The following is an 11,664-nucleotide window of genomic DNA, read 5'->3' as shown; positions in this document are numbered from 1 at the left end:
GTGCTCGGCACAAGGAAATTTACTATGTGCTAAGCACAGTAAAGGACCTGGGTTCTAATCCCAGCTCTGCCACTTCTCTGCTGTGTGACCTTGGGCAAGTCACCTCACTTCTCTGTGCCCCAGTAACCTCAATCGTATTTATTAACACCTGTGTGCAGAACACTATATTAAACACTTGGAAGAGTACAATATAACAGAGTTGGTAAACACCGCATCTGTAAAATAGAGATTAATACTGTGAGCCCTATGTGGGACATGGACTGTGTCCAACCTGATTAGGTTCTATCTACCCCAGCACTTAGCACACTACCTGGCACATAATAAGCACTTAGCATTCAAAGAAAAAAAAAGGACCGTATCAAGCGCTGGGAATAATAAACGCAATTGAAAGAATGAATGAAGCGCTGGGAAATTAAGGTATAATCAGGGGTCACACACCACCCCGCCAGCCACTCTCAGAAGTACCAGCCCTCCTGCCCCATCATCAAACAACCCCACAAAAAGTCCACTGCTTTATTTTCATATAAAAAAAAAAACATTTGTACAATTTTAGTTTCTAAATTCACGAAAAGTCCCTAACACCGCACTGGTCCAACCCATTGCAAAAGTAGAAACGATCCTGGAATATATTAGAAAAACCAAAAACCAAGAAAAAACCACACAAAATACCAAGCCGCTTTTCCCGTTCCAGGTCCCTACAGGCATGCACGGGGGCCTCGGCTCCAGGCCTGGAAATTCAGAAGTCCTGGATGCGTTTTGGGGGTGGGGGTGGGGGTGTAGGGGATCCTGGTTGGAGAGGGAGGGGCCAAAAGAATGATGGCCCCGCTCCCCCTTGCAAAGATCTACCCCGAAATTTGGGGGACAACTGAGGGGGAAGGACAGGCTTGGGGGTGGGGGGTGGGGGGCAGAGGGTCTCTCTCTCTCTCTCTCTCTCACACATACACACACACACACACACACACACCCCACCCCCCTCACAGCCCACTGGGAATAAGGGATAGAGGAAACAAAAGCCCAGATCCAGACATTAGTCAGATTTGGTAGGGGGGAAAGGATGGAGCCATTGTAATTGGGGAGTGGGGAGGGGGCAGAGTCATAGTGATGACCGATCGGAGAGCAGCAAGGGTCTACCACGTGAAGCGGTTGGGGGCCTCCACGTGTGACCGGTGGGAGAGTCAGGGCTCACACACCCAGAGGCTGAGAGATTTGGGGTCCGAGGAGAGTAACAACAGTCAAAAATAAAGCCATTCCTCAGGCTTAGTGCTTCACAGTCAATAGGAAGAAAACGGAAACATCTTATTTTTAACACTGAAGGAAAGAGGAGATCACAGCGATTAAAAAGGTGAGAGGTGTCTAAGATAGTGCCTGACGGAAGCCCCCTCCCCAGGACATACACCAAACCAAATAAACTCCTCCCAACCCCACCAGGGCATCTCCCTTTGGCCAAAACCCCGTGGTGTTTAGAAACAAGGCTGAGTGGCGTGGGGTGCTGGGGGGTCCCCAAGGCGGCAGGGGGAGAGGGGAGGGCTCTTTGTGATTTGGTCCCCATTAGGGTCAGCTGAGCCAAGGACGGGAACTCCGGGGCTGGAGCCGACATCTCCTCCTCTGGGCCGGTGGAACCGTCGGTCCAATCTGCAAGCCTGGGCTAGGGCTCCATTCGCCCCTATCTCCCGGGGAGGCAGGGGGCACGTGGGGAAATGGGGGGGATCCAGGTCAGATTGACTTCTGGGCTGGTCGGGGGGCTGAGGTGAACCCCCCAGGGAAGGAGTTGAGAGCCCTCTAACTGCCATGGAGGGAAGACATCCATGATGGAACGAGGCATCATGGGCTATGAGGAGGGCCAATCATGGTGGGGGGACCGGGGACACAATGGACGGGTAGAGGGGCTGAGGCAAAGAACACAGGCTTGGGAGTAAGAGGTCATGGGTTCGAATCCCAGCTCTGCCACTTGTCAGCGGTGTGACTTTGGGCAAATCACTTAACTTCTCTGGGACTCGGTTACCTCCATCTGTAAAATGGGGATTAAGACTGTGAGCCCCAAGTGGGACAACTTCATAACCTTGTATCTGTCCCAGCGCTTAGAGCAGTGCTTAGCACATAGTCAGCGCTTAACAAACACCATCATTATTATTATTATTTTTCACCCCACTGAGAGGAGACCGTGGGCTGAGGAGGGAGGAGGGGGTGGGACAGAGGATCTGATGTAGAGGAGCAAATGTGGGGGAGAGGGGCGCCTCTCTTTCTCTCTTGTCCCCAAGTAGAGGGTGACAAGCCACAGCGGGAGGGTGGGGGTATCCAGGTGTCCGTGCCTTGTGCGGAGTGAGGGGGCCTTGGTCCCAGGAGTCCCCTTCCCCATTGGGGGGGGGGTCAGTGAGCTGGGGACACAGACTCCCTCTCTCCTCCCCGCCAGCTAGGAAACCTTGGTTTTTGAAGTCTCCAGGGCAGGGAAGGGTTGGTTATTCAAGTAAAGTCGAGTTCCGGTTTTGAGGAGGGGGTCCTCCGGGCCGGGTCAGACGGAGGTCTCGGACTGCAGCCTCATGACGAACTTGTGGGACTTCGGGTCCACGAACTCCTCGCTCAGCTTGAAGAAGGGCACGCGCTTGGTGCTGACCACCAGACTGAAATCCTGCCGCTTCAAGAGGAAGACCACCCCGTCCCGCAGCCCGTTGGTCACCGACTCCTCGCTGACCAGTGTCCACTGCTTGGCCAGCCAGCGCTCCTTCTGGTACTGGATGGTGGGGCCGGCCGCCAGATAGCGTTCCAGAAACGCCTGTGGACGGGGCCGGGAGGGAGGTGAGCAACCGGCCTGGTGCGGGACACCCCAAAGGCCTAATTCCGGCTCGCCCCTCTCCGGATGGGGCCGGTCGTGAGGGGCAGAGGAGGAGCAGAGGTGGGGTTACTCAGGGGAGACGGCGGGGGGTAAGGGGTCAGGAGCAGAGGGAGGCCAGGGGAGGGTTGGGGAGCGTGGCAGAAACAGGGATGGGGTAAGGAGACCGGAGTTGGGATCAGAGCAGGAGGGAGGGGAGAGGGGACAGGGGTTAGGAGACCGGGACTGGAATGGGGAGTGGCAAAGTGGAATGGGGAGGTGGAGTGATGAAGCAGAACTGGAAGAAGGGACAGGGAGCGGGAGGGGAAGCAGGGAGTGGGGATGAAGAGCGGAGAGAGGGGGGCAAGGATTTGGAGTGGGAAACTGGGAGTAGGGAACGGAAGCAGGGGATGCCGAGGGTGGGCGTGGGAGGTCACCTTGGGAGTCATGTCGTGGGTGATGCAGAACTCAAGGTGCTGAAGGATGCTCTCCATGCTGTGGAAGGGCTGCTGGCGGGTGGTCCGCAGGTACTTCTGCAGGGCCCGGGCCATAGAGGCGAAGATGGCCTGGGCCGCCTCCCGCGGGTCCATCACCTCCCGCGGGGACGGGGCGGGGGGCTTCGGCCCGCATCCCCCGCCCTCCTCCTGCTGCTGCTGTTGGAGCCGCTTGATGTGCGTGAAGGCCTCCTCCACCGCCACCACCAGCCTGGGGAGGCATTGGCAGACCACCCCCCCAAGTATCTCCTAAGGCCCTCCCGCTGCAGCGGCCCTGGCTTCATTCTACCTGGAGTCTCACCTACGTCCCTCCCGCTGAGACAGCCCCAGCCCCACCCATCCCTTCAGAGCCTCCCCTGCATCCCTCCCACTACTGGAGCCCCAACATCATCCCCCAGAGTCTCACCCGCATCCCACTAGCTGCAGCGGCCCTAACATCACCGCCCCCAGCATCCCCCCCGCTGCAGTAACCCCGGGGCCCACCTACATCTCTCTTGATGCAGTGGCCCCTACATCATCCCCTCCCAGAGTCTCACCTGCATCCTTCCTGCTACAGTGACCCCAGCAGGCCCAGCAAATTCCCCAAAATCACACAGCCCAGCGGCAGGGGCAGGATGGCAATGGGGAAGGCGCGCTGGCCCCACCCACACCCTCACCCCGGGGTGGTACCTCGCCCGTCGTTTGCGGACCCGTCGCTCGTGCTCGGCCTCCTCATAGTAGAAGTCGTTGTGGCTGTTGTCCCGCCGCCGAGCCGCCGCTGCTGCCATCACCGCCCGCGACTGCCCCGTCGAGTTGTTGGCTGTGCTCTCTGCCCGCCCCGCACCACCACAACCCCACGTCAGGGACACACACACACACACACAACCCCCCCCCCACCACAGCAACACACTCTTCACTGGAAGCTCCTTGTGATTAGGGAACGTATCTACCAACTTGTGTTCTCCCAAGTGCTTAGCACAGTGTTTTGCACACAGCGAGCGCTCGATAAATACGACTGAATGAACTCTGTGGAACTGTGCTCTCCCAAGCACTTTGCTTCCCACATGATAAGCGCTCAGTAAATACTATCGATGAATGCACTCCAACACACAGCTTCCTCTACCCAAATCGGGCAGACACACAGTCCTCCACACAAATACACATCGCTTCCCCGCCTTCTCCACCGGGGAGCTTGGGACCTCATGAGGACAGGGAGATCTTGGGGGGGCCGGGGGGTGTCAAGGGATGAGGCCTACAGGAAGGAAGATGAGGAGAATGAGGAGGTCAAGCAGGAGGACGAGAAGGATGAGGAGAACGAGAAGGAGGTTGACAACGAGCAGGAGGAGGAGGTTGAGGGCAAGGAGAAGGAGGGCGGAGAGATGAGGAGGACAAGGATGAGGAGGAAGAGGACGAGGTTGAGGAAGAGGACGAGGATGAGTAGAACAAGAATGAGGAGGAGGAGGACAAGATTGAGGAGGAGGAGGAGAAGGAGGAGGAGGACAAGGAGGAGGAGGAGGACAAAAAGGAGGACAAGGAGGGGCATTGGAACGGGTAGAAAGGAGTCAAGGGGACCCGGGGGTCGGTCAGCTCACCCTCTCCCAGCGAGTACACCTTGAAGCCAGATGCTTTCTTGGCCAGCACGGCCTTGGGCAGGGTGAGCAGGGCCGGGTTGTAGACGGGGAAGTCCCGATAATAGTTCTCCAGAACCCACACCGCCACACGCTGGATACTGGGCAGAAAAATGGAGTGGGGGGGGGAGGGGGAAAGGCCAGGTCACTCTCCCACACCATGGGTCCCTGATGCCTCTCACCCCACCATCGTCCTCATCTGTCCCCGCTTCCCAGCACCATTGCCACAGAGCCCGCCCAGAATGACCTCGGTGGGCTACCCGCTCCGAGGTGGCCCATGGCGCAGAAGTGGCCGGACCCCCGGCCACAATGCCCACCCCACACTGACCCAACGGGGTCCGTGATGTACAAACAGCCACTCAGGTCCTCCTACCGTGCTTCTCACCTTGGCACCCCACCCCAGGCCCCACCAGAGATTCCCCTCATCATATGAGCAGCCATCCAGTCCCCTGGTTCCCTGCCAACTCCCACCTGAGGGGGTCCATGGAGCCCCAGCCCCCGCAGTCCTCATCCAGTTCCTCTGCCGGCACCCACCCGAGGTGGTCCACATTGAAGTGGCCGCCTAATGCCCCCGGATGCCCCAGCTGAGATCCACCCGAGTTGGCCCACGTTCCCAGCCCAGTCTCCCCGGCCCCAACCCGGTGCCCCCCAGTGATACTCACCTGAGTTGGCCGATATTACAGAAGCGACCACCCAGTCCCCCACCCCCGGGTCCTCCTGGCGGTGTCTGAGGTGGCTGACTTCATAGGAGCAGCCATCCTTGTCCCTCGGGCCCCCACCCACTCCCCAAGCTGACTCCGATACAAGTTGACCCACACTGCAGAAGCAGATGCCCAGTACCTCCGGCCCCCAAATCCACACCCTGTCTCCTGAGGTGACCAACAGCGTAAAGCGGCTGCCTACCCGATCTGGCCATGGTGGAAGTGACGACCCGGTTCCCCCCAGCACTCCCTTAGGCAAACGCTTGAGGTGGTCCATTTTGTAGAAGAGGATACCCGGTCCCCCTGCCCCCCGTCCAGCTCCCCAGGTGGTGCCCACCTGAGGTGGCCCACATTATAGAAGCGGTCGCCCAGTCCCCCCTGCCCACGCCCAGTCCCTTCTAGCGCCCATCTGAGGTGGCCCTTGCTGTAGAAGCGGTCACCCGGTCCTTCCGGCCCCCGGCCAGTCACCCCGGCCCCCGCCCGGCCCCGCCGTGACGCCCACCTGAGGTGTCCCACGTTGTAGAAGCGACTGGCCCCGTCGGTGGAGCGCACGACTTTGAGGGTGAAGTGGGGCTGCAGCTGGCGTAGCTCGAGTAGGACGACGGCAAGGTAGTGCACGAAGAGCAGAGCGTCCACCAGAGAGCCGGCGAACTGCACCACGGCCCGGTAGCTGCGCTCGCGGGCGTCCAGCACCCGCACCCCGTAGAACAGCCAGTAGGAGGCCACCAGCAGGAAGACCAGCACCATGAGGAGCGCCCGCAGCACCCGCACGCGGGGCAGCCCCGCCCGCGGCCGGCGGAGGAAGAGGGCCCAGCCCGCCAGGGCCAGCAACAGCAGCTTGAAGGCCCCGGCCAGCAGCAGCCCCTCGCAGGCCGAGCCGCACGGCTCCAGCTGGTCCCGCCAGAGCAGCGGCGGCAGCAGCAGGAAGGCCACCGGGCTCAGCGCCGACAGCAGCGCCAGACCCGCCCCCGCCGCCGCCCCCAGGTGACGTCCGCAGCCCGGCGGGGCCCCCTCCTCCAGGTCTTTGGCGATGCGGGCGAGGTCGTCGTGGGACACGCTGCGCTCCGACGTGCCCGTCACCACCGTCGTCGTCTCCCCCCAGTTGTCATCCTGGAGGCCCGCCAGGCGGCGGGGGGAAGCCGGGGCAGAGGCGGGGAGAGGGACGGAGAGGGACGAAGGGGGAAATGGAGAGACGAGGTGAGAAAGGAGGAGAGGCCAAGGGACAAAGAACAGACGCAGCGGAGAGAGGAGGGGTAAGATGAGGGGAGAAACAAGAGACAGTGGGGAGAGATGAAGGGAGAAAGAAGAGACAGTAGGGAGAGATGAAGGGAGAAAGAAGTGACAGCAGGGAGAGATGAGAGACAGTGGGGAGATTTGGGAAGACGAGGAGAGAAACAAGGAGAGACCAAGGGAGAAAGAAGAGGCCAAGAGAGAGAGAGACACAGTAGGGAGAGGAGGGGAGAGATGAAGGTAGAAACAAAAGACAGTAGGGAGAGATGAGGGGAGAAACAAGAGACCGGGGAGAGATGAGGGAAGAAACAAGAGACAGTGGGAGAAATGGGAAGATGAGGAGAGAAACGAGGAGAGACCAAGGGAGAAAGAAGAGGCCGAGAGAGATACGGTGGGGAGAGCAGGGGAGAGATGAGGGGAGAAACAAGAGAGAGTGGGAGAGATGAGGGGAGAAATAGAGACAGTGGGGAGATGAAGGGGAAACGAGAGGAGAGAGAAGAGAATGTGGAGAGGAGGAATGAGGGTTCGGGAAAGAGGAAAGGGGTTAGTGGGGCAGAGAAAGACATGAGGTTAAGGATCAGAAAGAGGGCGATGGGGAGGGCAAAACGGTTAGACTAGAGGAAGAACTTCCAGGCCATGAAGGAGGCGGGTGGTGGGAATACTCAGAGCTTTGTGGTGGTGGGAGGGATTAGAGGGCCTGCACAAAGGGTAGAGGCCTAAGATCATTGTAGGCAGGTAATGTGTCTATCATTCTACCATACTCTCCCAAGTGCTTAGTAAAGTGTTTTGCACACAGTAAGCATAGAGAAGCAGCATGGCTTAATAGAAAGAGCGCAGGCCTGGGAGTCAGAGGATGCGGGTTCTAATCCCAGCTCTGCCCGTCTGCTGTGTGACCTTGGGCAAGCCACTTCACTTCTCTGTGCCTCAGTTACCTCATCTGTAAGATGGGGATTAAGACTGTGAGCCTCACATGGAATAACTTGATTACCTTGTATCTCCCCCAGCGCTTAGAACAGTGCTTGGCACACAGTAAGCGCTTAACAAATACCATCACTATTAATAAATACGATTGAATGAGTGAATGAAGGAAGCATCCCGGACGGCTGACTGCTTCCCCGTGCACGCGGGGACGAGGGAGACGCGTGGCTCCCGACTGGGCGATGAGGACACGGCCTCCGTGTGGCCCCGCCACCCGGCCCGGCCCTCACCCGCTCGTCCCCCCGGGTGGACTCATTGTCCAGCAGTGGCTCCCCCGGGGCCTGGATGGTCACCGACTTGTCCCCACGGCTGCCGTCCCGGCTCTTGGACCGATGGCGTTCCCGCCGCTCCCTGGGGATAGGGGACAGAGTGAAGATAATGAGAAGTTCCACCCCGTCATCCCCCCATACACACACACCACACAACACCCCCAAGCCCCTCCTCCCTGACCCCTGGGCTACCTCTCCGCCCCCTCATCTCCTAACCCCCAGAAACGGCCCCTGGGCCTGATAACAACTATGTTGGCACATAGTGAGTGCTTAACAAATGCCATCATCATTACTAATTAATAATGGTGGTAGTATTTGTTAATAATAATAACTATATAGTTTTATATTTTATATTATATGTATTTTGTTATATAATTTTGATGTGTGATATATTTTAATATAAAATATTGTATATTTGTTATATGTAGTTTGTATATAATTAAGTAGATGATCGTGATCAATTATTAATATTACTACTAATAATGATGATGGCATTTAAGTGCTTACTATGTGCCAAGCACTGCTCTAAGCACTAGGGTAAATACAAGTTAATCAGTTTGTCCCGCATGGGGCTCACAGTCTTAATCCCCATTTTACAGATGAGTTAAGAGACAGAGACATTTAAGTGGCTTGCCCGAAGTCACAGCAGACAAGTGGCAGAGGTGGGATTAGAACCCATCTCCTCTGACTCCCAAGCCCGTGCTCTTTCCACTAGCCACACTGCTTCTCAATGTTAAGCGCTTAACTATGTGCCAGGCACTGTCCTAAACGCTGATCTCCCATCCCCTCCTCCTCCCCTCACCCCCAGATCTAGCCCTTGGGCCTGGTCTTCCATCTCGTCTCCTGATCCCATCTACCCTTCGGCCCCCACATCCCCTCCTCCCGACTCCCTGTCTACCCCTCTGCTTACAGGCCCCTTCCTCACCCTTCCGTGCCCCCCCACCCCCAACCTCACCTCCCTTCTCTCCTTCTCCATCCCAGCCCGCACACTCCACTCCTCTGGTGCCGCTAACCTTCTCACTGGGCCTCCATCTCTCCTGTCTCACCGCCGACCCCTGGCCCATGTCCTGCCTCTGGCCTGGAATGCCCTCCCCTCCCCAAATCCACCAATTACTCTCCCCGACCCTTCAAAGCCTTACTGAAGGCACATCTCCTTCAAGAGGCCTTCCCAGACTAAGCCCCACTTTTCCTCAACTCCCATTCCCTTCTGCGTCACTCTGACCCGCTCCCTTTACTCTTGGCTTCCCTTCCCATCCCTCAGCACTTATATATGTATCTGTAATTTTATTTGTACTGATGTCTGTTTCCCCCCTCTAAACTGTGAGCTCGTTGTGGGCGGGGATTGCCTCTCTTTATTGTATTGTACTTTCCCAAGCGCTTAGTACAGTGCTCAACACACAGAAAACACTCAATAAATACGACAGAGAATGTACATCCCCTCTTCCCGTGACCCCTGGTCTGTCCCTCTGCCCCCACACCCCTCCTTCCCTGACCCCTGACCTGTCCCTCCGCCCCCACATCCCCTCCTTCCCTGACCCCTGGTCTCTCCCTCTGCCCTCACATCCCCTCTTTCCCTGACCACCGGCCTGGTGACCATGCCCTTTCCCCATCCGCCCCGCCATGTCCCAGGGGATGGCCTCCCCGTCCCGGGGCAGACCTGTGGCGACGGGAGCTGCGGGAGTGTCCGGACTTGCAGGAGTAGCCCGAGTACTGGGACTCGGTGTCCATGGCGTCGTCGCCGCGCCGGGCCGCGGAGCGCTCCAGGATGGCGGGCTTGGGCTGGGGCCGCCCGCGAGGGCCCCCCCACCCCCACCCCGCCCCGGCCCCCGCCGCCTTCTTGAGCCCTGGTTTCCTGAGCCCCAGCGGTGCCTTCAGGAAGTCCACCGTGACCCTGAGGGACTCTATCTTGCTGGGCGGCGGGGGGCTCCACGCAGAGAAAGTCCAGCGGCCCACCTGTGAGGAGGAAAGAGGAGGGTCTCAGGTCTGTGTCCAGCCCCCTGGGGCCAAGGAAGAGTCAGGGTGAGCACCCCCCTCCCCCAGACACACATACACACACAGAGGCTGGGCATTGGGGGTGGAGGAGGGGGGGGGGGGGGGGGGCGGAGAGAGGCGCCCCCGAGGTGCTGACAGCCTGACAGGGGAAGCAGGACAGAGCCAGAGACACAGGCAGACACAAAGACGGGGCCCTGAAACATTAAAGATGCAAAAGAACAGAGACATGATTGATGGAGTGAGAAGCAAGGCTGCGGGGAGGGGAGGGCAAGGGAGGAGGAGGAGGGGGTGGGCTGGAGAGCCCGAAGAGACTCGGCCTCTATTGGGGTGGGTCTGGGAAGGCTTTCTGGAAGAGGTGGGCATTCAGAAAAAGGAGAAGATGGGTTGGACCAGGGGCTAGAACGCTCACTATCTTCACCCCTTTTGTGGGGTCCCACTTGCCCTACCAAACACTCTTTTATCATTCCCCCCCACACACACACACCATCCCCCGCCAAACTTCTACCATGAGCACTTCTCCCCACCCCCCACCCCCTTGGACAGACCACAAACTCCCAGGATGACCATTCCCCCACTATCCCCTCCGCTGTTCCCAGACAGTTGGTGATTGGGTCTCTGACAGTTCCCCCCCTCAAAACTCAGTTGGTGTCCACTCCTCCTCCCTCCCCCTCCCATCTTCTTAAGCTGGGGTCGCGGGGGGGGGGGGGGGGGGGGGGGGGGTGGCGGAGGGCAGAAGATTGAAATCAGAGGAAGAATAGCAGGGGGAGGGGCTTCCTTGCAATAAATTTCAAACCTGACAGTCATCCCGCCACTTCCAACTCCCAGCCTCATCCTACCCTCAGCTCCCCAGCTCCTCCTTACCCCCCCAATCCTCCCCTGCTGTAGCCTCTCTCTCTCTCTCTCTCTCTCTCACACACACACACACTCATATATACACACACACATTTCCTCCCTCCCCCCTCCGGGGGCGGGGGGGGGGGGGGCAACGAGGCCCTCTGGGGTCCGGCCGGCTGCCCGGAGGTGGGGAGGGGGCTGGAGAAAGATTTAAGCCCCTCTCTCCGACGGCTTCAGAGGAAAGGGAGGGGGCGAGGAGACCATTAGGAGATGAGACCCCCTCTACCACCACCACACATCCACACCCACACCCCAACATGATAATGAGCCAGCAATGATAATGGGGGGTCTCCCTGCCGGTGATTCCCCCCACCCAACCCCGTCTCTTTCAGAAACAAAATTAATGGACGAATGGTGGGGGGAAGGGGCTGGGGGGAAGGGGAGGGGGGAGGCTTTTGTCCCCACTGCCCGCTTCTCCCCCATTGATTGCCATGGCAACTCACAGCCCCCCCGTTGCCAGGGAGACAGCAGCGGTGGGGTGGGGGTCGGGGAGAGGGCCCGGGATTCACGGGCGGGGTGCGGGGGGCGGGTGTGGAGGGAGCGGGGCTGGGGGCTAGCCGGCCGGACGGCCGAGAAGGGGGGAGGGGGCTTCTCCCGAGGCGGGGCCCCCCGGCCTTTGTCCGGACCCGGATCGGGTTTCTCCGGGAAACAATGGGGCGGGGGGTGGGGGGCCCTGGCTTCTGGGGACCCTCA

General features: G+C 59.0%; 1 protein-coding gene across 1 annotated transcript; it reads right to left on the bottom strand.

Annotated features, from left to right (window-relative positions):
- Positions 1–2,102: 2,102 nt before the first annotated feature.
- VANGL2 (VANGL planar cell polarity protein 2) lies at positions 2,103–9,890 on the bottom strand. The gene is made up of 7 exons (XM_029054778.1): positions 9,743–9,890; positions 8,047–8,167; positions 6,111–6,718; positions 4,872–5,008; positions 3,970–4,108; positions 3,244–3,511; positions 2,103–2,770 (listed from the first exon to the last, which is right to left on the bottom strand). Exons 1-7 carry the CDS (start codon positions 9,811–9,813, stop codon positions 2,510–2,512), a joined length of 1,605 nt encoding a protein of 534 aa, XP_028910611.1. The 5' UTR covers positions 9,814–9,890; the 3' UTR covers positions 2,103–2,509.
- Between the last annotated feature and the right edge of the window lie 1,774 nt (positions 9,891–11,664).

The sequence above is a fragment of the Ornithorhynchus anatinus genome, chromosome X5, assembly GCF_004115215.2.
Source record: "Ornithorhynchus anatinus isolate Pmale09 chromosome X5, mOrnAna1.pri.v4, whole genome shotgun sequence".
Lineage (NCBI taxonomy): Eukaryota > Metazoa > Chordata > Mammalia > Monotremata > Ornithorhynchidae > Ornithorhynchus > Ornithorhynchus anatinus.
This window is presented reverse-complemented; position numbering and strand designations above follow the sequence as displayed.

Bases quoted from the DNA above. Each gene is read 5' to 3' on its own strand.
- VANGL2 (XM_029054778.1), bottom strand. From the start codon at position 9,813: ATGGACACCGAGTCCCAGTACTCGGGCTACTCCTGCAAGTCCGGACAC. The intron at 6,719-8,046 runs GTGAGGGCCGGG...GCGGGCCTCCAG, and splicing joins CCACCCGGGGGGACGAGCGG to GATGACAACTGGGGGGAGAC. The intron at 3,512-3,969 runs GTACCACCCCGG...ATGCCTCCCCAG, and splicing joins GTCCGCAAACGACGGGCGAG to GCTGGTGGTGGCGGTGGAGG.